Source organism: Ranitomeya variabilis, chromosome 4 (genome assembly GCF_051348905.1).
Source record: "Ranitomeya variabilis isolate aRanVar5 chromosome 4, aRanVar5.hap1, whole genome shotgun sequence".
Classification (NCBI taxonomy): domain Eukaryota; kingdom Metazoa; phylum Chordata; class Amphibia; order Anura; family Dendrobatidae; genus Ranitomeya; species Ranitomeya variabilis.
The window spans coordinates 774189245-774216826 of record NC_135235.1 but is presented as its reverse complement, the minus strand read 5'-3'; the positions used below and the strand labels follow the sequence as shown (position 1 = coordinate 774216826).

Genomic DNA, 27582 nt, shown 5'->3' with positions numbered 1-27582 from the left:
CAGAAAAGTCGAAATTCCCATAAAGTGATTCCATTTTATAAATTAGTTCACTCAGGGTTATAATGTATAGGAGTGACTATTTTGACTCCACTTTTCGGAAATGAACACGCAGTAGATGTTTGAGAGTGAAAATTACACATTTGCCATTTTATTACCCAGCACATAGTGCCCAGATTGTGCTCCAGGAGACACACACCGCAGATTAAGTGGATTCTTCTTACTATAATATTGATAAATACAGGGATCCTAAATGTTGTTTGAGCACACTGCAAGACTCAGAAGTGAGTTGCTTTTCAACAGCCTTTGAGCCACTAATAGTGTGGGAACCTCTGTTTTTCCACTGACAGATGATGGACCTGAGTGGGGACTTGTTTTTGTGAGATGAGAATTGATATTATTTTCGCCTACATAGCAACAAGCAAGGAATGTATATGCACACAAAACAGGGATCACTAAAAAAATAAACAATTCTTTATTATGGATATTTCACGTCCTATATTAAAATTTACCTTATGATACACAGTAAAATCTTCCAAAAGCGACCACTGAATTTTCAGCAGATAGGATCTGGTTGGAAACAGATATATGCTAAGGAATACGGTTATATTATGGAGTGTCTTTCAATAATATACAAATACATTTATATTAGAACATACTAAGAACCTTAAACCTTCAGGGGGATTTCTTAGAGGAGAATTTTCGGTGTCGCTAAGAATTCTTTACCTCTTGTGGCTCAGTTAGCTCCTCCGTCCCTCAGCTTTTCAGTAATTCCCCATGCAGCGAATCTGGGTATTAGATCGGTGGTCTTGAAAGCCGATGTATTCACGATGAGAGTGCGGGTAGTAAGCACTGCCCCGGCCGGCGGCAGAACTCACCAGAGCCGGCACTTATTCCTGTCAGTGTGGAGTAAATGCGCGCTGTAGAAAATAGCCGTTCGGTTCACTGGCAGTGCAGGACCTTACGTGACATCACGGTCATGTGATAGCACACGTGACTGGCTATGGGTAGTGCAAAGGACTCTGGTGAGTTCTGCTAAACGGGTCCATGGACCCACGCGTATCGACACCTGAAGTGTCTATGCACACTTTGGTGCTGACATTGTATAGATCGCTTTGCTCTCGCTGTGGCATGGTGCAGCTATTGTGCTGTCAGCATCTATATATGGTAAATGGGGCATATTCCTCTGGTTGGCAAGTGTTACACATTGATGGCCTTTATTCCAGGGGTATTGCTTGATACGCGGACTGTCATTTATTAGGCTAACGGGTTCTCGAGTATTATACTCCTTATTTTGAATCTTGATTTTTTTTAGTACATGTTGTGAACTGTTTTAAGTGTTTTTAAATTGTATGTGTTCTCTAATAAATGTTTATTTTTTAGTGATCCCTGTTTTGTGTGCATATACTTTCCTTGCTTGTTGCTATGTTTACTATTGATATGCATTAGGTGATCCCGATTTATTTTGAGGTGGTGCCTGCTCATACATATTTACTTTATTTTCACCTACATAACATTGATTGGTTTCTTTTTATTCGATATTTGGGAGGCAGAATGAACAGACAGTTGACCACCACACACTACTGGTTCATCCGGTAAGGTTTTCTATTAGACTGTGAACTGTCATTGTCTTGGTAAATAATTAGTTTTTTACATAACTTTCCATTTTTATGGACAGTTTAAGTAGAAATGTTCAATAATATAAAACTCAAGGATATTTTGTTAAAAAAATTGTTTATCTTAGCAGATGACTGTACCAGGAGATCAGAGGGACAGCTGGCATCTTCAATTTATAAATCTGATGATCTTGAGATCCTACAAGATACAACTGAACTGATTGCTGTTACTCCAGATATATCATCATCCATTCACAGCAAAGATCTGTTATCTGATCCTATGAAACAGGTCCCATCTTCTGATTCATTACCGACTACTAAAGAAAATCAAAGTCACAAAAGAGGCATTAAAAAACAAACTGCTCCTAAAGCAAAGAAGTCATTTTCATGTTCAGAATGTGGGAAATGTTTTAACCACAAATCACATTTTGTTACTCACCAGAGAACCCACACAGGGGAGAAGCCTTTTTCCTGTTCAGAATGTGGGAAATGTTTTAATCAGAAATCGGTTCTTGATATCCACCAGAAAGCTCACACAGGGGAGAAGCCTTTCACCTGTTCAGAATGTGGGAAATGTTTTAATCGGAAATCGGTTCTTGATATCCACCAGAAAGCTCACACAGGGGAGAAGCCTTTTTCCTGTTCAGAATGTGGGAAATGTTTTATATGGAAATCGTCTCTTAATATCCACCAGAGGGCTCACACAGGGGAGAAGCCTTTTTCCTGTTCAGAATGTGGGAAATGTTTTATATATAAATCGTCTCTTGATAGCCACCAGAGGGCTCACGCAGGGGAAAAGCCTTTTTCCTGTTCAGAGTGTGGGAAATGCTTTAACCAGAAATCGGTTCTTGCTAGACACCAGAGGGCTCACGCAGGGGAAAAGCCTTTTTCCTGTTCAGAGTGTGGGAAATGCTTTAACCAGAAATCGGTTCTTGCTAGACACCAGAGGGCTCACGCAGGGGAAAAGCCTTTTTCCTGTTCAGAGTGTGGGAAATGCTTTAACCAGAAATCATTTCTTGCTAGACACCAGAGAGCTCACACAGGGGAAAAGCCTTTTTCCTGTTCAGAATGTGGGAAATGTTTTACAGAGAAATCGGTTCTTGCTAGGCACCAGATAACCCATACAGGGGAGAAGCCTTTTTCCTGTTTCGAATGTGGGAAATGTTTTAACAAGAAAGCTCATCTTGTTAGTCACCAGAGAACTCACACAGGACAGAAGCCTTTTTCATTTTCTTAATGTGGGAAATATTTTATTTGGAAATCAACTGTTAATAAACATCAGAGATGTCACATAGGGAAGATGCCTTTTTTATATTCAGAATGTTGAAATTGTTTTAACCAAAATTGGATCTTATAAACGAGATCCCAATTCACCGCGCTATGCTGTGATAATAGAAAGAAAAAAAATAATACTCACTCTGTGATTGTGTTAATATGGAGCATATATCAGGAAACTCATAAGAATGAAATCCTTTTGGTGGTCACTGCCAATAAAAAATAGTATAGATCATATACGGAAATGGATAGAATCACCAGTAGTACTGCTGGCTAAAAAAATGTTCAGTACTTACTACTTGATGCGAATGTCCATGAGAGACTTCTTGACCCTGGTACTGGGTTCTAGCATCAAGGGGTTCTGCTAGTAGTGTGCTTTAATTGTGCGTATTTAGTACTTCAGGGAATAACAATATGTTATAGGATTAATGGATGTGTTCCCTATACCTAAATACTAGCCTCTGAGTATTTGAGGCTTACTGCGGTATAGGCAGAGGCAGCAATTGACACTTGAAGGTGAAGGCAGTCCAACCAGTGAGACACTGATAGAAAGCACTAGGTAAATGAGAGCGGTAATTAGAGGAAATTGCTCGTGCAGCTGAGTGCTCGAATAACCTGTGCCTATATGTGTAAGATTAGTATGAGCCCATAAGACCTTACTGCGATATAAGATACCGGCAGAGGCAGCGTGTAATAATTGTAGGTGATGACAGCCCAACTAGTGGAAACGCTGATAGCAAGCACTAAATAAATGATATAAGATAGCGGTGATTAGAGAAATACTCGCATAGAGTTAAAGGCGTAGGATTGAGTCTATCGCGCACCCGTCCTGCTTCTACGTGACGTCACAGAAGTTTTTTTCCACGCCGCAACCGTTAGCGCTGCTTGCGGCCGGAGCACGCAAGGAGTCAGCGCGTCCTCAGACTGCACTGTCACTGCCAGCAAGCACCACCACGCTTAGCAGCAGCACCCAGCCGGCCCACGCAAGGAATTAGGCTCTACAAGTAAGCGCATTATAATTGCAATTCTATAACTAGCATTTAACTCTATGCGAGTATTTCACTACTAGCAGAAACCCTGACGCTAGAACCCAGTACCAGGTTCAAGAAGTCTCTCATGGACATTCGCACCAAGTAGTAAGTACTGAACATTGTTTAGCCAGCAGTACTACTGGTAATTCTATCCATTTCCGTATATGATCTATACTATTTATTATTGGCAGTGACCACCAAAAGGATTTCTTTCTTATGAGTTTCCTGATATATGCTCCATATTAACACAATCACAGAGTGAGTATTATTTTTCTCTCTCTATTATCTCAGCATAGCGCGGTGAACTGGTATCTTGTTAATTAGCCCCAAATGTTTTACAGGAACTGGCACGGAGCCTGTCACTTTCACCAGCTGCATCTGAGATTTATCAACAATCTATTTCTGAGTGGTAAGCGCCAGTGTGCACTTCTTTATTCCAAAATTGGATCTTCTTAGAAGGGTTGTCTCTTGTCATTCCTCATGTTTGCTGACAAAAGGACAAAACTAAACTTTATCAATTCCAAATGTAAAACTAAATCCATAATTCACCCCCTGAAGGGTAGTCAGAAGGTGACTAATAGAAAACATATATACCCCACATCTTAGTATATAGGGTGAGGTGACGTATAAACACTCAGGCTGGAGTCACACGCGATTTTAAAATCAGTCCGATTTTGATGCAGGAGAGTCAGACGAGTGTAATGCGTTTTTCTCTAGTCACCTTCCACGACAGCATAGGATGTTGTCTCCACGCTCTAATGGGGGATAGGAAGCACAGAGAGGTTAAAAGACCCTCCCTCCATCCAATTGCCAGTGTCTGTCCTGTCCCCTATGGGGCACGGAGAGGTTCTGGTATGCTGCGTGGCCGGCGACTGCAGTTACCTGGTATTTGTAGAGCTGGGCAGTGGTGGTCGGGGCTCTGCTTCCCTCCTCCATTCTGCTCCTGTCTCCCCTCGTGTGGATTCTGGGACCCTCCCCTGGCCCTCCTGCACCCCCGTGAGGGTAAAACGGGACGAGGACCCCCATGCCAGAGACCTCCCTGAGATCTCTGGTCTTCCTCTCGCACGCGCGCGCTGTTCTGTGACCCGGAAGTGATGTCATCAAAGGGCACGTGTCACTCCTGGGTCTTGCGTTCCACCGCTGGAACGCATGTACTTCCAGGTTTCGGCCCTCTTCCGCCTCTGGACCTCCGAACGGCGTACAAAGTACGTGAAAGTCAGTGGACGCCTGCTCTGGACCCAGGGAGGGAGAGGGGGAATGATTGTGGTGCAGTGGGCAGGGTTTATTCTTATGTAAACCTGCCAGAAGACACCCTCAGGTAAGGCTTATCCCCTACACTATGGAGGGTGCTTCCGCCTATGGCACTGCTTCTGCAGAACTCAGCGCTGCCCCAGTAAGTCCTGGAAGTGGGGGGGTCCTAATCGGGTTCCTCTTTTCTTGTATTACTCTCCCCTCTGTAAGGCAGTGACCAGTGTCATATGCGAGGGTCGCTATGTATCCCCCAGGATGTGCTTAGAAGCATATTAGATCCGCTGGCGTGCCCTGTGCTCACAGCAGGTTTGCCTGTGAGACACACAGGGAAGAATAAAAGTGAGTGTGAACTGGATCAAGTTATTTGACCCAGAAATTATTCAGGAAAACCCGGTATGGGCTTTTATTTTTGAAACGGACTGCAGGAAGGTAGTGGGGCCGGTCCGATTCCTCCAGCCCAGATCTTATAACAATAATAATCTTTATTTATATAGCGCCAACATATTCAGCAGCACTTTACAATTAAGCGGGGACTTGTACAGACAAATTCAGTACAAGTTAAGACAATTTAAACAGTGACATTAGGAGTGAGGTCCCTGCTCGCAAGCTTACTATCTACAAGGAAATGGAGGGACACAATAGGTGAAAAGTGCTTGTTATTTCAGGTCTGGCAATTATAATTAGTGTTGAGCATTCCGATACCGCAAGTATCGGGTATCGGCCGATATTTGCTCTATCGGAATTCCGATACCGAGATCCGATACTTTTGTGGTATCGGGAATCGGAAGTTCCCAGTGTATGGTTCCCAGGGTCTGAAGGAGAGGAAACTCTTCTTCAGGCCCTGGGATCCATATTACTGTGTAAAATAAAGAATTAAAATAAAAAATATTGATATACTCACCTCTCCGGAGGCCCCTGGACATCACCACTGGTAACCGGCAGCCTTCTTTGCTTAAAATGAGCGCGTTCAGCACCTTGCATGACGTCACGGCTTCTGATTGGTCGCGTGCCGCTCATGTGACCGCCACACGACCAATCACAAGCCGTGACGTAATTCTCAGGTCCTAAATTCCTAATTCTAGGAATTCCAGGATTTCCAAGCTAAAAGGTGAGATCCTTGCCCGACAGGGGGTTAACCCCTTAGTGACTGAGCCAAATTTTTGAAATCTGTCCAGTGTCACTTTATGTGGTAATAACTCTGCAATGCTTCAACATATCCCAGTGATTTTGAGATTGTTTTTTCGTGACACTTTACACTTTATAATAATTGTAAATTTAGGTCAATATGTTTTGTGTTTATTCATAAAAAATCTCAAAAATCTGAGAAAAATGTTAAAAAATTAGCAATTTTCTAAGTTTGAATGATTATCCCTTTAATCCAGATGGTCATACCACAGCAAACCATTAATAAATAACATTTCCCACATGTCGGCTTTACATCAGCACCATTTGTAAAATGTTATTTTATTTGTTAGCATTTTAGGAGGTTTAAAATGTAGCACCAATTTTTCATTTTTTCAAGGAAATTTACAAAATTTATTTTTTTTAGGGACTTATCCATGTTTGAAGTGACTTTAGGGGTCCCATATATTGGGAAACCCCCAAAGGTGATACAATTTTAAAAACAGCATTCCCTGACATATTGAAAACTGCTGTCAGGTAGTTTATTAACCCTTCAGGTGCTTTACAGGAATTAATGCAACGTGGTATGACAGAAATGAAAATGTGTATTTTTACCACCTAAATGCCTTTAACTTCTGAACAGATTATTAGATTATTAGAGCTGTCAGACTGTTAGGCCGCTATTTGGTCGTGAATTACCATGGCAAACATCAGGACCACAAAATCATGATCTGAGAGCACCAGTTTGGATAAAGAGGAGCCCCCACACTCTGGTAACCATTTATAATGATGTAGTCACTATTGACAACAGCATCTAAGGGGTTAAACAGATTTGGAAGGTGCAAATACTGATCGTGGCTGATGCAGCAAGTTGTCAGCTATAGTGCACAACCAACAGCTGCAGGATTGTCACCTGTATGGTGATGCTATTCTCTTACATCTCAGGTCAGTTAAAAGACGTATTGGCTGTCATTAAAGGGTTAATACTTACATGAGAGCCCAACGGGTGTTTTCTTGGACTTTTGTGGAAACCCAGCCTGCCCAGTCTCAGGTTAGTTAGAGGTGCCTCCTTTGCTAAATCCTAATTTCAGTCTGTGTATGTTATTTCCCTCTCCTCTCACAGTCAATATTTGTGGGGGGCTGTCTATCCTTTTGGGATTTTCTCTGAGGCAAGTTAGTTTTTCATTTCTATCTTTAGGGGTATTTAGTCCTCCGGCTGTGTCGAGGTGTCTAGGGAGTGTCAGGTACATCCCACAGCTACTTCTAGTTGCGGTGTTAATGTTCAGGGTCTGCGGTCAGTACAGGTACCACCTTCTCCAGAGTACGTCTCATGCTGCTCCTAGGCCACCAGATCATAACAGTGGTGGTCGACCGACTGGTGAGGGCTCTGCCAGCAGCCATACAGGTCCTTCTCAAAAAATTAGCATATAGTGTTAAATTTCATTATTTACCATAATGTAATGATTACAATTAAACTTTCATATATTATAGATTCATTATCCACCAACTGAAATTTGTCAGGTCTTTTATTGTTTTAATACTGATGATTTTGGCATACAACTCCTGATAACCCAAAAAACCTGTCTCAATAAATTAGCATATTTCACCCGTCCAATCAAATAAAAGTGTTTTTTAATAACAAACAAAAAAAACATCAAATAATAATGTTCAGTTATGCACTCAATACTTGGTCGGGAATCCTTTGGCAGAAATGACTGCTTCAATGCGGCGTGGCATGGAGGCAATCAGCCTGTGACACTGCTGAGATGTTATGGAGGCCCAGGATGCTTCAATAGCGGACTTAAGCTCATCCAGAGTGTTGGGTCTTGCGTCTCTCAACTTTCTCTTCACAATATCCCACAGATTCTCTATGGGGTTCAGGTCAGGAGAGTTGGCAGGCCAATTGAGCACAGTAATACCATGGTCAGTAAACCATTTACCAGTGGTTTTGGCACTGTGAGCAGGTGCCAGGAAGCATGAAGTGCTCCAAAATCTCCTGATAGCTAGCTGCATTGACCCTGCCCTTGATGAAACACAGTGGACAAACACCAGCAGCTGACATGGCACCCCACACCACTGACTGTGGGTACTTGACACTGGACTTCAGGCATTTTGGCATTTCCTTCTCCCCAGTCTTCCTCCAGACTCTGGCACCTTGATTTCCGAATGACATGCAAAATTTGCTTTCATCAGAAAAAAGTACTTGGGACCACTTAGCAACAGTCCAGTGCTGCTTCTCTGTAGCCCAGGTCAGGCGCTTCTGCCGCTGTTTATGGTTCAAAAGTGGCTTTACCTGGGGAATGTGGCACCTGTAGCCCATTTCCTGCACACGCCTGTGCACGGTGGCTCTGGATGTTTCCACACCAGACTCAGTCCACTGCTTCCTCAGGTTCCCCAAGGTCTGGAATCGGTCCTTCTCCACAATCTTCCTCAGGGTCCGGTCACCTCTTCTCGTTGTACAGCGTTTTCTGCCACATTGTTTCCTTCCAACAGACTTACCATTGAGGTGCCTTGATACAGCACTCTGGGAACAGCCTATTTGTTGAGAAATTTCTTTCTGGGTCTTACCCTCTTGCTTGAGGGTGTCAATGATGGCCTTCTTGACATCTGTCAGGTCGCTAGTCTTACCCATGATGGGGGTTTTGAGTAATGAACCAGGCAGGGAGTTTTTAAAAGCCTCAGGTATCTTTTGCATGTGTTTAGAGTTAATTAGTTGATTCAGAAGATTAGGGTAATAGGTCGTTTAGAGAACCTTTTCTTGATATGCTAATTTATTGAGACAGGTTTTTTGGGTTATCAGGAGTTGTATGCCAAAATCATCAGTATTAAAACAATAAAAGACCTGACAAATTTCAGTTGGTGGATAATGAATCTATAATATATGAAAGTTTAATTGTAATCATTACATTATGGTAAATAATGAAATTTAACACTATATGCTAATTTTTTGAGAAGGACCTGTACAACGTTGGGTGGGTCAAGGGGATCCGGGTACCCTAGACCAGGTTGTAGGTCTAATAGAGCGATATAAGGCCACCCAGGACTTTATACGGGACACTGCTCTGCTTCGGCTGTCACGTAAGGCTCCGCCAGCTCAGGGGTCTGAGAAAAGTCCACGACCCTCCACTGGGACAAAACTGGACCGAGCCCGTGCTGAGGGGAGGTCTCGGAAAGAGAGTGACCACAGACCTGTGTCCCCTAAACTGGCCCCAAGGTTACCTCGTGCCACAGTCATTACGTGTTGGCGATGCCAACAACCTGGACATGTGGTTGCCAATTGCCCCCTAAAACAGAACCCATGGACTGCGGGTATACCCGCCGGGTGTCTATGTATGCCCAGCCAGTCTGCATTGCCACTACAGACCCTGCCGGTACCGAACCTCAGCTGTGCAGAGTACTCGTTAACGGGTACCAGACGGATGCTCTCTTGGACTCGGAGCTTGGTGACCCTGGTACACGGTTCCCTGGTTGCTGGGGACAGTCCTAATGGATGGAAGATGGGGTAGTGTGCATACATGGGGACCTCTGAGAGTACCCGACTGCGGAGGTCACGTTCTCCACCCCATGAGTAGACATAAAACATGTGGTGGGAGTGGTAAAGACTCTTCTGTATGGGACTGTGATGGGTAGAGACTTGCCCCTGTTCTGGTCCCTCTGGGAGACCAAAGTTAACCCTCTCAGGGTAAAAATCATTCCGGGTGCAGAACCCGAAGATCCCGAGTCAGGGATACCTGCCGTAGGGGTCGCCACCATAGGGACAGTGTGTAATCCCGACAGGTTTCCCCTAGAGGTATTGGCAGGAGAAGTGGAGGAGAATCCACCAATTCCTGAGCTGGAGGTGTCACCTGGTAAGTTCGGGACTGCCCAGCTCCAGGATCCCACTCTGACCCGGGCAAGGGAAAGAGTAATTGAGGTGAATGGGGTGGCACAACAACCTGGTGCAGAAAAGGAGTTTCCCCGGATGATGATCAACCAGGAGTTACTGTACAGGGTTGATAAAATCCGGGATGAGGTGGTGGAACAACTGGTAGTGCCCCAACCCTATCGTCGGTCGGTGCTCGACATGGCTCACACTCACATGTTGGGGGGGCACATGTGAGTTGTGATTCCTTGCTTGTGCTCTCTGTGCGGTACCGCGACCCTGTGACGTAACAGGGTTCGCTTTCTTCATACAGGGTGAAGTTAACCCATGTGTGTATCCTCATTGTACCGCCATATAGTCCGTCATTACTTAGCAGCAGGTTCCATCTCTGTACGGTGGACCCCGGGCTGCGAACGCACCTTATTCTATCTATTTAATTATTTGGTGCATTCCGCTAGCCCGAACAATAAGTAGATGGAAAGTATTATAATTAGAAATACATAAGTCTCATATACTGTATATAGTTATGCGATTGTTGATAGCGTCATCAGCCACTTGAATAGGTGATCAGATAAAAGATGAGTCCATACTTCCAACGTCCATAGTAGATGTAAAGTGGACCACAAAATAAGTCCCGCTGCAAACATTATAAGCAAAATAAAAAAAAATATATATTAAAAACAATTAAAATATAACTAAAATAAAAACAACAACCACCATAATTGGGAACACATAATAGGAATCCCAGGAGAGCGGAAACACATTAGGGGTTAATCCCATATTACAATAAATCATAAAAAGGATGCAAATGACAATGACTCATTTAGACCCCTAGGGGTCACGGTATCCAATAACACAATCCATTTGGCTTCTACTTGGGCCAGAGTTTTTTTTTAATAATCACCCCCCGATCCCTAAATGGATGATATCAATCCCTCTCACCCTGAACGAAGATGGTTCACTATTATGGTGCTGTCTAAAATGACGTGGGATAGTTTTGAGGAGGGTAATATCGGTCGCTGTCTTGGCCGCACAAATGTCCTGCACTTGCTCACGCACACGTACTCTCAATTCTCTCGATGTAAGTCCTATGTAGATTTTAGAACACCCGCAAGTCGCATAATAGATGACATCCATGCTACTGCACGATATCCGATGTCTGATATTAAATTGTTTCTTACCATCGGAAGAGCTAAACGTGGTACAACGTAGGACATTTGTGCAGGCAAGACAGCGACCGCATGGTATGGAACCAAGTGTTGGACCTCTGGAGCCAAATGGATGGTTAGAAGTAGGAATATAATGACTACTCACTAGGAGGTCTTTCGAGATTTTTCGATCTCCTTGCAGTCATAGAGGGATAATCGCCAAGAGTTACTCCCAGGGAGGGTTCAGTACTCAAAATAGGCCAATGTTTTTTTAAGGATCTGCCTCATATCCTCCCATTCATTGTTCAACGTAGATATAAACCTTATAGGTCAGTGTTTCACTATACTTGGTCGAGCTCTGGAAGGTTTCAAAAGATCGCCCCGTGGAGTTGCCCTCGCTCTCTGATATCCCTGCCTGATGCACCGGTTAGAATAACCACATGCAGCAAACCGGGATTTTAAATCAGAGGCCCGTTTTTCAAATTTGGCATCAGATGAACAGATCCGCCTCATCCTAAGGAACTGTCTGACCGGGACACCCTAATTGTGGAAGGATTGTGAGCAGAGGACGCATAAATCAGTGCGTTCACAGATGTCGGTTTACGATATGTCCAGCATGGTCAACATCAAAACTAATGTCCAAAAAGTTGACCTTCCTGACATCATATGTATATGTAAGATGGATGTTTAAAGAGTTCTGATTCAGCGTCCTCTATTAAACATTTGTTAAAATATCCAATAAAATTTAGGTATATTTTTATTTATTTTTCAATTTTTAAAATGACCAATACCACATAAAGGGGACAAATACCACCGCACCATGACCAGACACCATATTACCACCACATAGTGACCACATAATAGCATATACAAGGAACAAATACCACCACACCATGTCCAGATCACATATTACCACCATAAGATCACCAATAATACCACATACAGGGAACAAACACCACCACACCATGACCAGACCACATATTACCACCACATAGTGACCAAATAATAGCACATACAAGGAACAAATACCACCACACCATGGCCAGACCACATATTACCACTACATAGTGACCAAATAATAGCACATACAAAGAACAAATACCGCCACACTATGGCCAGACAACATATTACCACCACATAGTGACTAAATACTACAATACTGATCAGTAATAAAAAAACAATACTAATATCACCATAAGTGCCAGTAGTCACAGGAGATCTGTACTTAGTATGCAGTGTCTGTGTACAGGTAATACAGTGGTCACCGGTGACATTATACACAGGAGCTCTGTATATAGTGTATAATATAAAGGTAATACAGTAATCACTGGTGACATTGTACACAGGACCGCTGTATATAGTATACAGTGTATAGCATCAGTGTACAGGTAACACTGACTCAGCAGTGACATCTCTAGGTGAAGTCCTTCATCTTTGCTTTTAATCTTCATCCAGCACAGACCACTGTCACTTCATCCAGCCAGGGCTCGTTTCTGCAGGAAATAACAGTTATCTAGTGCACCGCTTGCAGAACACATTACTTATTTTTTCCCAAATTCTAAACTACAACAGATGAAGAAAAAAAGCGACAGTTTCGCTCTGCAAAGTAACAGGACCGCTCCCCCATTTAAAACCGTATCCTCAAAAAATAAAATACATACATCACTGCAGTAATAAAATCCCTTAATTAGCCCCTATGGTAATAATATCCCCAATCATGGCCCCTGTGTGTGTCTCATTCCTGGCTCCAGCCATATGTTCCCCTATTCTGTCCCCTTGTGATGTGCCATTCTGTCCCATGAGCCTGCCCTATCTATCTCCATCCTGCACCATGTTTCCAATCCTTAGTGAATCAGGGAGTGGAAAGCTCCTGATCCACCATTCAGCCTTCACTTCTGAGTCTGAGACTCCGTGCACTGCGGACACAATGACGTCACTACATCACACCTGTAGTACGGAGCCTCAGTACTCACACCGCACAGACCAGAGCAGCGCTCCTCAGGAACCGGGTTGGCTGAGTAGACTGTGGGTTTTTTTCTCCTACTCCTCACCGGGGGACACAGGACCCTGGGTGTTGTGCTGCCTCCACTTGGAGGACACTAAGTTAACACATAAAGAACGGGTCCTCCCCACAGGGGTGGATTAAGGGAAGCCAGGGCCCCGGGCTGTTCAGACACTGTGCCCCCCCCCCCCCCCGGTCATGTGACGGGGGTCATGTGATACCTGAACCAGATTATTCCAGAAAAATGACCGGGCCCTACTCTACTGTAACCTATTAAATATTTATTAAAATATGCAATACAATTTAGGTATAATTGGATTTATTTTTCAATTTTTAAAATGACCAATATCACATACAAGGAACAAATACCACAACATCATGACCAGACCACAAATTACAACCACAGTGATCGAATAATATCACATACAAGGAACAAATACCACAGCACCATGTCAAGACCACATATTACCACCACTTGGTGACCAAATAGCACATACAAGGAACAAATACCACAACATCATGACCAGACCACAAATTACAACCACAGTGATCGAATAATATCACATACAAGGAACAAATACCACTGCACCATGTCAAGACCACATATTACCACCACTTGGTGACCAAATAGTTCATACAAGGAACAAATACCACAACATCATGACCAGACCACATATTACCACCACATAGTGAATGAATACTACAATACTGATCAGTGATAAAAAAACAACAACACAATACTATCACCATAAGTGCCATTATACACAGGAGATCTGTACTTAGTATGCAGTGTCTGTGTAGAGGTAATACAGTGATCACCAGTGACATTATACACAGGAGCTCTGAATATAATATATAGGTAATACAGAGATCACTGGTGACATTATACACAGGACCTCTGTATATAGTATACAGTGTATAGTGTCAGTGTATAGGTCACACTGACTCACCAGCGACATCTCTGTTGTGAATTCCTCTCTTGGGCTCCCTCCGGTGGTTGTAAGTGGCACTTTTGTGAGTTCTGCTCTTGGGCTCCCTCCGGTGGTTTTGAGTGGAACTGCTGCTCCTTGGATTTAGCAGTCAGCAGCTGCTTCCACTGATCGTCTTTCTGGCTCGGCTATATAGCCTGGCTCTGTCCTTCAGCCAGTGCCAGTTGTCAATGGTTCCTGCTTGGATTCACATCTCTGCCTGGATTTCCCTGATATTCTGACCAGTTCAGCAAAGATAAGTCTTGCTTGTTCTTTTGCTGTCCACATATTGTGGACTTAATCGTTCTGCACATTCTATGTTTTTTCTTGTCCAGCTTGTCACTATGAATTTATTCAGTTAGCTGGAAGCTCTGGGAAGCAGATTTACCCTCCACACCTTTAGTCAGGTGTGGAGATTTTTGTAAACTGTGGTGGATTTTTCTAGTTTTTAATACTGACCGCACAGTATTCTGTCCTGTTCTATCTATCTAGCTAGATTGGCCTCCTTTGCTACATCCTGGTTTCATTCTGCGTATGTCATTTCCCTCTCCACTCACAGTCAATATTTGTGGGGGGCTGCCTATCCTTTGGGAATTTTCTCTGAGGCAAGATAGCTTTCCTGTTTCCATCTTTAGGGGTAGTTAGTCCTCCGGCTGTGACGAGGTGTCTAGGGAGTTACAGGAACATCCCACGGCTACTTCTAGTGTTGTGCTAAGCTCAGGAACTGCGGTTAGTACAGGTACCACCTCCTCCAGAGCACGTCCCATGTTGCTCCTAAACCACCAGTTCATAACACATCTCTAGGTGAAGTCCTTCATCTTTCATCCAGCACAGACCGCCATCATTTCTTCCGGCCAGGACTTGTCTCTGCAGGAAAAGTTATCTCGAGCTCCGCTTGCAAAACATTACTTATTTTTTCCCAACTTCTACATTACACCACATGAAGAAAAAAAGGCGACATAGTGTCACTCTGCACAGTAACAGGACCGCCTCATTTAAAACAGTATACTCAAAAAATAAAATAAATACATCACTGCAGTAATAATATCCCTTAATTAGCCCCTATGTCCAGCATTGCCCCCAGACAGTGTGCTCAATAATCTGCCCCAGTGTGTCCAGCATATTACCCCCAGTGTCTCCAGCATTGCCCCAGTGTGTCCAGCAATCATCTGCCCCAGTGTGTCCTCCAGCATTGCCCCCAGTGTGTCCAGCAATCTGCCCCAGTGTGTCCAGCAATCTGCCCCAGTGTCTCCAGCATTTTCCCAGTGTCTCCAGCAATCTGCCCCAGTGTATCCAGCATTGCCCCCAGTGTCCAGCAATCTGCCCCAGTGTCTCCAGCATTGCCCCAGTGTCTCCAGCAATCATCTGCCCCAGTGTGTCCAGCAATCTGCCCCAGTGTCTCCAGCATTGCCCCCAGTGTCTCCAGCAATCATCTGCCCCAGTGTGTCCTCCAGCATTGCCCCCAGTGTGTCCAGCAATCTGCTCCAGTGTCTCCAGCATCGCCCCCAGTGTCTCCATCATTGCCCCCAGTGTGTCCAGCAATCATTGCCCCCAGTGTGTCCAGCAATCTGCCCCAGTGTCTCCAGCTTTGCTCCAGTGTCTCTAGCATTGCCCCAGTATGTCCAGCAATCTGCCCCAGTGTCTTCAGCATTGCCCCCAGTGTCCAGCAATCTGCCCCAGTGTCTCCAGTATTGCCCCAGTGTCTCCAGCAATCATCTGCTCCAGTGTGTCCCCCAGCATTGCCCCCAGTGTCTCCAGCAATCATCTGCCCCAGTGTGTCCTCCAGCATTACCCCAGTGTGTCCAGCAATCTGCCCCAGTGTCTCCAGCATTGCCCCCAGTGTCTCCAGCATTGCCCCCAGTATGTCCAGCAATCATCTGCCCCAGTGTGTCCCCCAGCATTGCCCCCAGTATGTCCAGCAATCATCTGCCCCAGTGTGTCTTCCAGCATTGCCCCCAGTGTGTCCAGCAATCTGCCCCAGTGTCTCCAGCATTGCCCCCAGTGTCTCCAGAATTGCACCCAGTGTCTCCAGCATTGCCCCCAGTGTCTCCAGCATATTGCACCGGGCCCCCCGGATTGCCGTTCGCAAAAAAAAACAAGTTCTCTTCACCTGACCAGCGCTCCAGGCGGCGAGCTCCCTCCAGCAGCGTGGACTCGCCGGTGACTGACAATGACGTCAGACGCCGGCGCCGTGTGCGCTGCGCCTGCGGCCGACTTCAGCTGCCAGCCTCCAATTGGGTGGCAGCTGTTTTTAACCATTGACGTGCGGGCGCGCGCCCACACGTCAATAGGAAACCGCCGCAGCGCCGGTAGGGGCCCGGTGAGCAGATGAGACAGGGCCCGATGCGGGCCCCCTCTCTCTGCCCACCGGGTCCGGGCCCATAGATGCTATGCCAGTCTGACAGGGGCACATGCAGTAATGCCCTGATGGCGGCGGCCGGTGGGCAATCTGTGCGGTAGCCCAGGCCCCCCACACACCACTGGGCCCTGGGCTACCGCACAGATTGACCCTCTTATAATCCGCCCCTGTCCTCCCCTGCAGTATACACCCTCCTGCTGGCTCTAAGTGAACCAGTTCTTGCTTAGTGTCTGTAGGAGGCACTTGGGTCTGCTTTCACACCCCACCGTTTTTATTTTTATTCTATTGTTACTCTATTTTTTCCCTTAACGGAGCGAATGGGGGCGACGGACCCTTTCTAGGCTCCGATCTCCCCCTAACCACCAACAGGCAAGTACGTGGAGCGTTCCTCCCGTATCCTTTCCTGCAACGTTGGATGACGGTTCCTTGCATTCCGATCTCCCCCCTCCATAGCAGGCGACCACATGGCGTAGCCCTCCATCTACCTCTCCTGGAGCCAGGTGCATAGCTGGACATTAATATGTATGGCGTCCGTGCAGCCCCCCACTGCATCACCACTGATATAGCGGATGACGCAAGGCGGCATAAGCTCTCCACCCCCTCCCTGACTATGGCGACGATGGATTGAGCACCGGCCCACCGCATCTACCATGTGTACACTGCGGGGGCGCAGGCGCTCGGGGGGTCCTGGTCCCTGGGGTATAGAAGGTCCGCACCTCTTGGGCAAAAAGCCCGGGTCCGTGGGTGGTGTTTTTCTATAATGGAGCTCCACTCAGGATGGCACTAATAGCGGTCGTGACGCCGCAGGCCACAACCGCATACAGGCCAGAGTGCTTAGCCACGCCCACCGGCAATTACCGCCACCCACCTTTTCTATCGCTTCTCATTCCCTGGGAAGCGCTCACACAAATCTCGGTGGCCATATTGGGATCATCAGCGCTGCTCCAGCTTTCCTTATCAGCGGTGCTGGATTAAGGACCATACATTGCGGACCTCCCCTGGGGACTCAAGACACAGGACCTGGGTAAGCTGCAGATACCTAGCTTAACCCTTCCCCTGCCAGTAAGCGATCTCCTCAAGGCTACTATGTCTCAATCAAGGCCTCACAAAAAGTCTAGGAAAACCCACACTGTATTTTTCGCTGCATGTACCTCTTGTTAGGTCTCATTACCCCGGGGTCACAATACTGCATAGTGCACAGCTTGTGAATCGGTGACTCTTCAAGAACCACCTGTTACTGATACCGAACCTAGTGAGCCTAGTCCCCTTGAGTGGGCTACCTCCCTTACCTGGTCTATGGCATCCCTGGCAAAAGCGTTAGAATCGTTCCGAGACCCCTCCTCTAACCCCTCCTCCTCTTACGGACGACGCTTCCGATCCTCAAAACCCCTCATACCCCAGAGGTCGTACCTTGCCAAGGGGCTCTCGCCCTTCCAGAAAAAGGACTCATGCCACATCCCCAGACCATCACCGTGATTCGGGTTCTGAGAGCTCCATTTCTCGCTCCACGTCACTAGATCAGGAATTTCATCACGATCAGGAGACTCTCGACTCTCTGAGTCAGTGAATAAGGCTTTGAAACTTGAGGAGAAACCTTTATCTAAAACGAATCATGATGTGTCCTTTAAGAGGACCAAGAGAGCTCACAGGGTATTCCCTACTCATCCTGAATTTAAGAAAATCGTTGAATCTCACAGGATCCGTCCCGATAAACGATTCACAGGGCAGAAGCCCATGGAATCAAAATATCCTTTTGCCCAGGATCTAAGAAAAGATTGGTCTCAATCTCCCCCGGTAGATCCTCCGGTATCACGCCTGGCTACTAAATCTATTTTATCCTCTTCGGAGGGCGCCTCTATTAAAAACTCAACCGATCGTCAGATCGACAATATGGCGCGTTCAGCCTTTGAAGCCTCAGTGGCCGCACTCTTCCAATCTTTTGCTGCTACGTGGGTCGCTAAGGCTATGACCCACTGGGCTGAGGTCTTGTCTGCAGCGGTGCTGGATACCGATCTTCCCCCGAGATAGCAGACCTCGCTAGTCAGATAGCCAGAGCTGGAGATTTTGTAGTTACCGCATCCCTAGACCGCTGCTAACTGTGCTTCGCAAGCAGCAGCAAACGCCATCACCATCCAGAGGTCCTTATGGCTCAGGGACTGGCGTGCGGATTCGGCTTCCAAAAAGTCATTGACTTCTCTTCCATATCAGAGCGATCGCCTTTTTGGCGAAAAGCTCGACCAATTAATTTCCGACGCCACTGGAGGGAAGAGTACATTTCTTCCACAACAGAGACCCTTTCGGAACCAGCAGCAGCAGGCTCGGTCCCGATTTTTTTCGCTTCAACTCAAATTGGTCCTCTACTTCCACATCTTCTGGACCTGGCCGGGCACAACATAGGGATAGAGGTCCTCAAACCTCTTACAAACCTTCCCCTTCTTGGAGAGGCAGGCCTAGGCAGTCAGGGTCCAGACCGGGCAGGTCTCCCACACAATGACTCCCTGCGGTATCCGGAGGACACCCTCAAAGTAGGCGGCCGCTTGCTTTCCTTCAGCAACGTGTGGCTCTCGCTCGTTCACAAAGAATGGGTCCATGACCTAGTGTCCTCCGGATACAAGATAAAATTCTCCTCTCTTCCACCAAATCGCTTCTTCCTGTCTTCTCCTCCCAGGGCAAAGGCATCGGAGTTCTTCCAGGCCATAAGCTCTCTAAAAGAAGACGGGGTTATTATCCTGATCCCTCAAAGCGAAAGGTTTCAAGGTTTTTATTCAAACCTGTTCATTGGATGGTACAGTACGGCCCATACTGGACCTAAAACTGCTGAACAAGTTTGTCAGGGTGCGACGGTTCCGGATGGAATTGCTTTGTTCTGTCATCGCCTCCATGGAAAAAGGCGAGTTCCTGGCATTTATAGACATCCAGGACGCGTACCTCCACATTCCTATTTTACCTCTCACCAAAGGTTTCTTCGCTTCGCAGTTCAGGAATATCACTTTCAATTTGCTGCTCTGCCCTTCGGCCTCGCCACCGCTCCCAGGGTATTCACCAAGGTCATGGCGGCCTCCGTGGCCATCCTTCATACCAGGGGTGTGGTGGTGTTACCGTATCTAGACGATATACTCATCAAAGGCCCCTCTTTCCACACCTGCAAGGAGGCCGTGAACATCACAATAGATAATCTTTCTCGCCTGGGTTGGAAGATAAACTTCAAAAAATCTTCCCCAGTACTGGCTCAGCGAATTTCCTTTCTAGGGATGATACTGGACTTGTCCCGGGGGTTAGTACTTCTTCCCCGGAAAAGATCTTAGTCTTAGGGTATGTGTCTACGTTCAGGAAACGCTGCGTTTTTGACGCAGCGTCAAAAACGCAGCATCCAGATGTTACAGCATAGTGGAGGGGATTTAATGAAATCCCGTCTCCACTGTGCATTAAAAAACGCATGCGTTTTTCCTGCAAAAACGCACATGTGGTGCGTTTTTTCAGAACGCAGCATGAGCATGTTGCTACTATGAGCAAAACACGCAGGAACACCGCAGGTGACCTGTCAGTGACCTCAGGTGCATTTTTGGTCAGGATTTTACCTGCATAAAATCCTGACCAAAGCCTGAAGCAAACCTGAACGTGGACACATACCCTTACAGCGGGAAGCTCAGAAGCTTTCCCAACCTCATTCTCACTCTCTTTGTTTCAGTATGAGAGTCCTCGGCAGGATGGTAGCAGCTAAGGAGGCGGTCTTATTCGCTCAACTACACCTCCGCCCCTTACAACATGCTTTCCTGGCTGTGTGGGACAGGAACCTGTTATCTCTCGATCGTCGTTTTTTCCTTCCCCAGCGAGTCAGACAGTCTCTCAGGTGTTGGACTTTGAAGTCCTCCCTGAATCAAGGGAAGTCTTTTCTCCCAGTACATTGGCTAGTTGTGACAACAGATGCCAGTCTTCTGGGCTGGAGCAGTGTTCCACCATCACACTGCTCAGGGCCGCTGGTCTCTTCAGGAAGCTCGCCTGCCCATCAACATCCTGGAAATACGGGCAATCAGGCTGGCTCTTCTTCAATACCACCCCTTCCTGACGGGTCTTCCCATCAGGATTTAGTCCGACAATGCCACGGCAGTGGCATACATCAACCAGCAGGGGGGAACACGCAGCAAGGCAGCCATGACCGAGGTAGGCCACATTCTTCGTTGGGCTGAGGAAAACCGCTCAATGATATCAGCAGGTCACATCCCGGGAGTGGAAAATTGGGAGGCAGATTTCCTCAGCCATCAAGGTCTCGACACCAGAGACTGGTCTCTCCATCCGGAGATCTTCCACCAGATCTGCTGTCGTTGGGGAACCCCGGACGTGGATCTGATGGCCTCACGGCTAAATTCCAAGGTTCCCAACTTCATAGGTCGGTCCCACGATCTGGCAGCCATCGAGGCAGATGCACTCGTTCACTCGTTGCATCAGTTCCAGCTTCCGTACATATTTCCCCCGCTTCCCTTGCTGCCGAGAGTCATCAAGAAGATCACAGCGGAGAGGATACCAGTAATCCTGATTGCACCAGATTGGCCGCGCAGGGCCTGGTATGCCGAACTAGTTCAACTAGTTGCCGATGTCCCCTGGCGATTACCGAATCGCACAGACCTGTTATCCCAGGGCTCCATTTACCACCAGAACTCCGAGGCCCTGTGTTTGACGGCGTGGCCGTTGAGTCCTGGGTGCTGACACAGGCAGGCTTCTCTCAGAAAGTTATTTCTACCATGATCAGTGCTAGAAAGCCTACGTCTATACGTATATATCATCGCATTTGGAAGACCTTCTCTTGGTGCAAGGACCGAGGACGCTCTCCTCTTGAATTTTCCATTCCTTCCATCCTCGAATTCCGGGTTTGGGCTTAGGTCTCGCCCTTAGTTCTCTCAAAGTGCAGATTTCAGCCTTGTTAGTCCTGTTTCAATGTAAAATTGCCAACAGATTACAGGTGAAGACGTTCATTCAGGGACTCTCCCATGTGGTGCCGCCCTGTAAGATGCCTTTGGAACCATGGGACCTTAATTTGGTCCTCGGGAGTCTTGCAGGAGGCTCCTTTTGAACCTCTGCAGGACGTTTCCCTGTCTTTTCTGTCATGGAAAGTTGCCTTCCTGGTTGCGGTCACGTCCATCCGACGAGTCTCAGAACTGGCGGCTTTGTCTTGCCAAGTTCCTTTCCTCATTTTTCATCAAGATAAGGTGGTTCTGAGAACATCCCTGTCTTTTCTACCAAAAGTTGTCTCATCTTTCCACCTCAATGAGGAAATTGTCTTGCCTTCACTTTACCCGGCACCAGTACATCGCACCGAGAAGGCTCTTCACACACTGGACTTGGTGAGAGCTCTTATGAGATACGTCTCGAGGACGACATCTTTCCGTAGGTCAGATGCCCTGTTTGTGCTCCCAGAAGGGCCAAGGAAAGGTCTAGCCGCTTCCAAAGCTACGATAGCCAAGTGTATTCGTTCAGCTATCCAGGAGTCCTACCGAGTCAGAGGTCACTCCGTCCCAGCAGGGATTAAGGCTCATTCTACTCAGTCAGTGGGTGCGTCTTGGGCCACCCGGCACCAAGCATCGGCAGCATAAGTCTGCAGAGCTGCGACTTGGTCCAGCCTGCATATGTTTATGAAACATTACCATGTCTATTCTCAGGCCTCCGCAGATGTGTCCATCGGCAGACGAATTTTGCAGGCGGCAGTGCCGCATCTGTAACTTGTGGGTACAAGGAGCAATTGTAGTGGATTGTTTCCCTCCCAGGGACTGCTTTAGGATGTTCCATGGTCCTGTGTCCCCCAATGAGGCATAGGAGAAATAGGGATTTTTGTGTACTCACCGTAAAATTCTTTTCTCAGAGCCAATCATTGGGGGACACAGCACCCACCCTGTTAGCCTATTGGCTTTGGTTTTTCTGTGTTGACTTGGTTTTGACATAGTTCATTCTTGTTAAACGTTAAGCTCCTACTGCTTTGTTACCGAACTGGTTCACTTAGAACCAGCAGGAGGGTGTATACTGCAAGGGAGGAGCTATTCTTTATGTGATAACTTAGTGTCCTCCTAGTGGCAGCAGCATAACACCCATAGTCCTGTGTCCCCCAATGCTTGGCTCGGAGAAAAGGATTTTACGGTGAGTACACAAAAATCCCTATTTTTAAATATCAGGAATTGTGGGGGCATCATATTAAGAGAAGAGCTGTTGGGACTCTCATACTGAATGTGTGGCTGTTAGGGGCCATTATACTGGGGTTGTGGTGGACTGTAAATTCCTCCATACTGATTGGGGTTTTTTATATTGTGTAGCAAGTTGTGGTGGCCATAATTAGAGATGAGCAAATATGTTCAGAAAACGATCACCAAACATAAATTTGGCACTAATATGGTACAATTGGATTCATGATCGGTAACACGAGCATTTTTCTTAAGATAGGAAAAAGTCGGTAACATTCGGTAAAAGATATAATAGAAGCCGGCAATACATGTGCCGCATTTAGTAAAATCACAGCCACCAATGTGGGAGACTGGGGTTCAAATCGTGGCTCTGCCCTGTTGGACATAATATACCAGTAGTGGTCCATAACACTATGGTGCCTACCTCAATAAACATGAGAGGGTCACGAGCAAAGAGAGTAATGCCGGCTCAGATGTCGTCTGGATTAACAAGGTCTGCGTCAGATGTCGAGGAACCAGGACAATCTGATGATAAATGGGCTACTAGACCAAACCATACATTGACAAGTCAAGAGGGAATGGTCGCCAGTGAAGAGATTTGCAGAGGGGAGAAGCGGAGGAGTAGCGAGGAGAGAGATGAATTAGTCGGGCAGCAGAGTTAAGGATGGACTGGAGAGGTGCAAGGGTTTTATCAGGTAGCTCACAGAAAAGGATGTTGCAGTAGTCGAAGCGGGAGATCATCACACATCCTGCATCCCATAGTCCAGTGCCCATATACTATTATTATTTATATGTCACCATTGATTCCATGGTGCTGTACATGAGGAGGGGTTACATACAAATTACAGATATCACTTACAGTAAACTAACAATCACAGACTGATACAGAGGGGCGAGGACCCTGCCCTTGTTGGGGTTACATTCTACAGGATGGTGGGGAAGGAGACAATAGGTTGGGGGGTTACAGCAGCTCCGGTGTTGGAGAGGCAGCAGAGTCAGTGCAGGCTGTAGACTTTCCTGAAGAGGTGGGTTTTCAGGTTCCGTCGGAAGGGTCCAAATGTGGTTGATAGTCGGAGGGAAGATATCGGGAAATTACAAGAATTGTTGGAGCCAATTTTCTTTAGAAAATTTTCAATATCTGTTTTTTTTTTCTGGTATTTTTCTTGTAATATAGCAAAGCCTAAGGCCAGAAATAAACCCCCATAAATCACTGTACATGGAGACTTTGGTATCAGATCATTTCTGTCCGCGTTGATTGTGGAAACAAAAAAGCTTTTCTAAAAGCCTCAAACTTGTGTGTGTGAATCAGAGCGGAGATCTAACGTGATAGAAGATCCCAGTGCGGGGAAGACGGGAAACCTTCATATAGAGGCCGGTGGTGATGGAGTCAGTGACCGACTCTGGCCAAATATGTCTCTAGAGCTGCAGTATTGCTAATGCCGATTCCAGGGTCGGTAAATGAGACGAGAATTAGCGTTATGGAAGATGAGTCTATGAGAAACGTATTCAGCTGCCGACTCCGAGGAAGAAACTGCTTGTTGTCTGTGGCCTAAATATATAGGATTTATTAGTAGATGTAAAGAAGGAAACTAAATACTGTAAGATAATAAATCTCCTCATATGTTTCCCTTATTATCTCCAGTAATCGTATTATTACACAGGATTCTTATGATGTTCCATCGGCTCATCTTCTCATTCAGGTCTCTACAATATCGGATCCTCTCAGTGAAGATCTTCTACAAAAGAGAATTTTCCTGATTTACCCATCACAGATGGATATGGACAGAGACAAGATGGCGGAGAGGATATTACACCTCACCCTAGAGATCCTCTTCCGGCTTACTGGAGAGGTGAGAGATTCTGATGACGTCACATTACATCATTCTTATCTATGGGAATAACAGATGGACAGAACTGGAGAGGTGAGGACTCTGGAGATGTCTGTAGTGAGATTTATTAATGTGTCTCTCCATTACCAGGATTACACAGTGGTGAAGAAGACCTCTAGTGATCGCTGTCAGGACCCTGTGTCTGAGGGATGGGGAAGACCCCTGAGCCCAATCACGGGGCCTCCACCTCACCCCCTGATCCATGAGGACATCAATGACCAGAAGATCCTAGAACTCACCTACAAGATCATTGAGCTGCTGACTGGAGAGGTGACACTGCTGGGAATGCTGGGACATTATACAGTAACACTATGAAGGGATCGGGGGGATGACGGTATCATTGTATGTGTCAGGTTCCTATAAGGTGTCAGGATGTCGCTGTGTATTTCTCCATGGAGGAGTGGGAGTATTTAGAAGGACACAGAGATCTGTACAAGAACGTCATAATGGAGGTTCCCCAGCCCCTCACATCTCCTGGTAATAGACAGGACTAAATACACACGGCCTATAATTATCTGTATGTAAAGAATGAATTCACTCCCTGTATGTGTTTCCTCCAGATCTATCCAGTAAGAGGACAACACCAGAGAGATGTCCCCCTCCTCTTCTTCCACAGGACTGTAACCAAGAAGATCCCAATGCTCCTCAGGATCATCAGGTAGATGGAGAGAAGGTGTCAGGAGATCTCCCCTATGATGTGTAGACGCCGGTGAAGGTCTTGTGCTCAGTCTTGTTTTATCCACCAGTATTATATGTTTTATACTTGTGTAATGAGAACGGTGGAGATGGCAGGATTAGAGCTGATCATAGATGGGACTTCTCCATCTGTCGGTGACTTTTATAATATTTGTTTCAGGGTGAAGATCTGACCCATATTAATACTACAGAGACATATGTGAGGGGGGATGAGTGGTGTAAAGAGATTCCCACATATGGTTACCCAGGTGAGTAGTAACCACTAAATGCAGAGAGGTCACAGATTCTTCTCATCACCGGCTGTGGCTGCTTTATCGGTGGTGTAGTCCGGCCGTATTACCATTATCACCATTTTGCCTCTAGACTACAACATTCTCCTCCACCCAAAACTGTTCAAATGACTTTGGGGCATTGAAAGCCCTTTTCTATAGAACTTACAACATGGAGGATCCACCTACCCCCTGGTATTAGTGTGAGGGTGATCCCTTAAAGTGAGATCTGTATGATTGCTTGTACCTGACCCAATATAGGCCGAGTGCGCTCCTAAAGAGTCACACCGAGCACAGAGTTAGATGTATACTCCTTCCTCAGCAAAGGCTTGCCCACAACTGAAGTTTTATTCTCAAGACAAAGAGACAGGAAATGGTGTCACACAATCTTCTGAGGAGCCAGTGTCAGTCTATGATAGGTCCATTTCAACTTCACCTCCATATATGGTATCCAGTATCTTAGCTTCTGCATTCCAAGGATTCCTTCCAGGGTGTTGTCTGAAGACACAGTCACCATCTTGGTACACCATATCTGAACTGACTAATATAAGGTTTAATAATTGATTTCATTAGCCATTCTGTCCTTCACATTAGAAGATGCTGACCGTTACCTGCCCAGATCTGTAAACTATAAAGCCAAATTACAGCGTACGTAGAATGTGCTGACAAGGTAGAAAATCACTTGAAGAACAATATTATGATGGACCTGAAAGGCTATGTGCATACGTTGCGGATTGGTGGGCGGATTTGTCCGCACTGTTTTTGCAAAATCCGCAGGTAAACTGCACTGTGGATTACCTGCGGTTTTTGTGCGGATTCCACTTGCAGTTTTACACCTGCGGATTCCTATTGAGGAGCAGGTGTAAACCGCTGCGGAATCCGCACAAAGAATTGACATGCTGCGGAAAAAACACCGCTGCTTTTCTGTCCATTTTTTTCCGCAGCATGTGCACTGCGTATTTTTTTTCCCACATGTTTACATGGTACTGTGCAACGCATGGAAAACAGTGCAGATCCGCAGCAAAATCCACAACGTGTGCACATAGCCTAAGAGAAAGCGGAGGGTAATGATGCTGTTGGCTTCCTAGAGCCCTGAGATCTTATCGGATGAATCTCCCTTCTCTCCCTTCTGTGCTGCTGAATGTGATCATATGGTCCCTACAAGACCAGGTCCAGTCTTTCTGGCCAAACTTCACTTTATGATCGACAACATTAAATGTGCAGTGAGGCCAAGTGTGAATTTCTGGACAATAACAGAGTTTCCCTTTATCCTGACTTTTCAATCTGTATTAAAACCGACTAACTTCAAGGAGGATTGTGATAATCTACATAAAACCCATCACACTGGTGCCATGATATATCTCTGAGCTGTGCGTGGCTGACGGCTCTATACATCATATTGTATCATAGTGCCTCTGTGCATCATATTGTATCATAGTGTCTGCATCATATTGTATCATAGCGCCTCTATACATCATATTGTATCATAGTGCCTCTGTGCATCATATTGTATCATAGTGCCTCTGTGCATCATATTGTATCAGTGTCTGCATCATATTGTATCATAGTGCCTCTGTGCATCATTGTATCATAGTGTCTCTATATATCATAGTGCCTCTATGCATCATAGTGCCTCTATACATCATATTGTATCATAGTGCCTCTGTACATCATATTGCATCATAGTGCTTTGGTGACCCTGTGCCTCATGTATCATTAGTGTGTCATAGTGCCTCTGTGCTTCATAGTACCTTGGGCCTTGTGCCTTTTAGGCCTCTGGCTGTTGGCCTCAGGGTTAGACCTTCTGACTAGTGCCTTGTTGCGTGGCCCCACTTTGTATTCTCAGCCTACCACTTCACATTTTTGTCTTGGGCCCCAACTCTGGTTATAGAGTCCTCGTGTTTTGGACCCAGATCCAACTTCAAGCTTC

At 46.1% G+C, this 27582-nt stretch overlaps 2 protein-coding genes across 2 annotated transcripts in view; both read left to right on the top strand.

Moving 5' to 3' along the window:
• LOC143766970 (uncharacterized) overlaps window positions 1-2903 on the top strand; it is a 33550-nt gene extending 30647 nt beyond the window's left edge. Inside the window, exon 6 of the mRNA XM_077254995.1 lies at window positions 1745-2903. Coding sequence (XP_077111110.1) covers window positions 1745-2850 — 1106 coding nt within the window. The 3' untranslated portion in view covers window positions 2851-2903. The remainder of the gene's footprint in view (window positions 1-1744) is intronic.
• LOC143767136 (gastrula zinc finger protein XlCGF66.1-like) overlaps window positions 1-25390 on the top strand; it is a 33212-nt gene extending 7822 nt beyond the window's left edge. Inside the window, exons 2-5 of the mRNA XM_077255160.1 lie at window positions 24499-24648; window positions 24778-24957; window positions 25041-25164; window positions 25248-25390. Coding sequence (XP_077111275.1) covers window positions 24571-24648; window positions 24778-24957; window positions 25041-25164; window positions 25248-25390 — 525 coding nt within the window. The 5' untranslated portion in view covers window positions 24499-24570. The remainder of the gene's footprint in view (window positions 1-24498; window positions 24649-24777; window positions 24958-25040; window positions 25165-25247) is intronic.
• Window positions 25391-27582: the final 2192 nt, after the last annotated feature.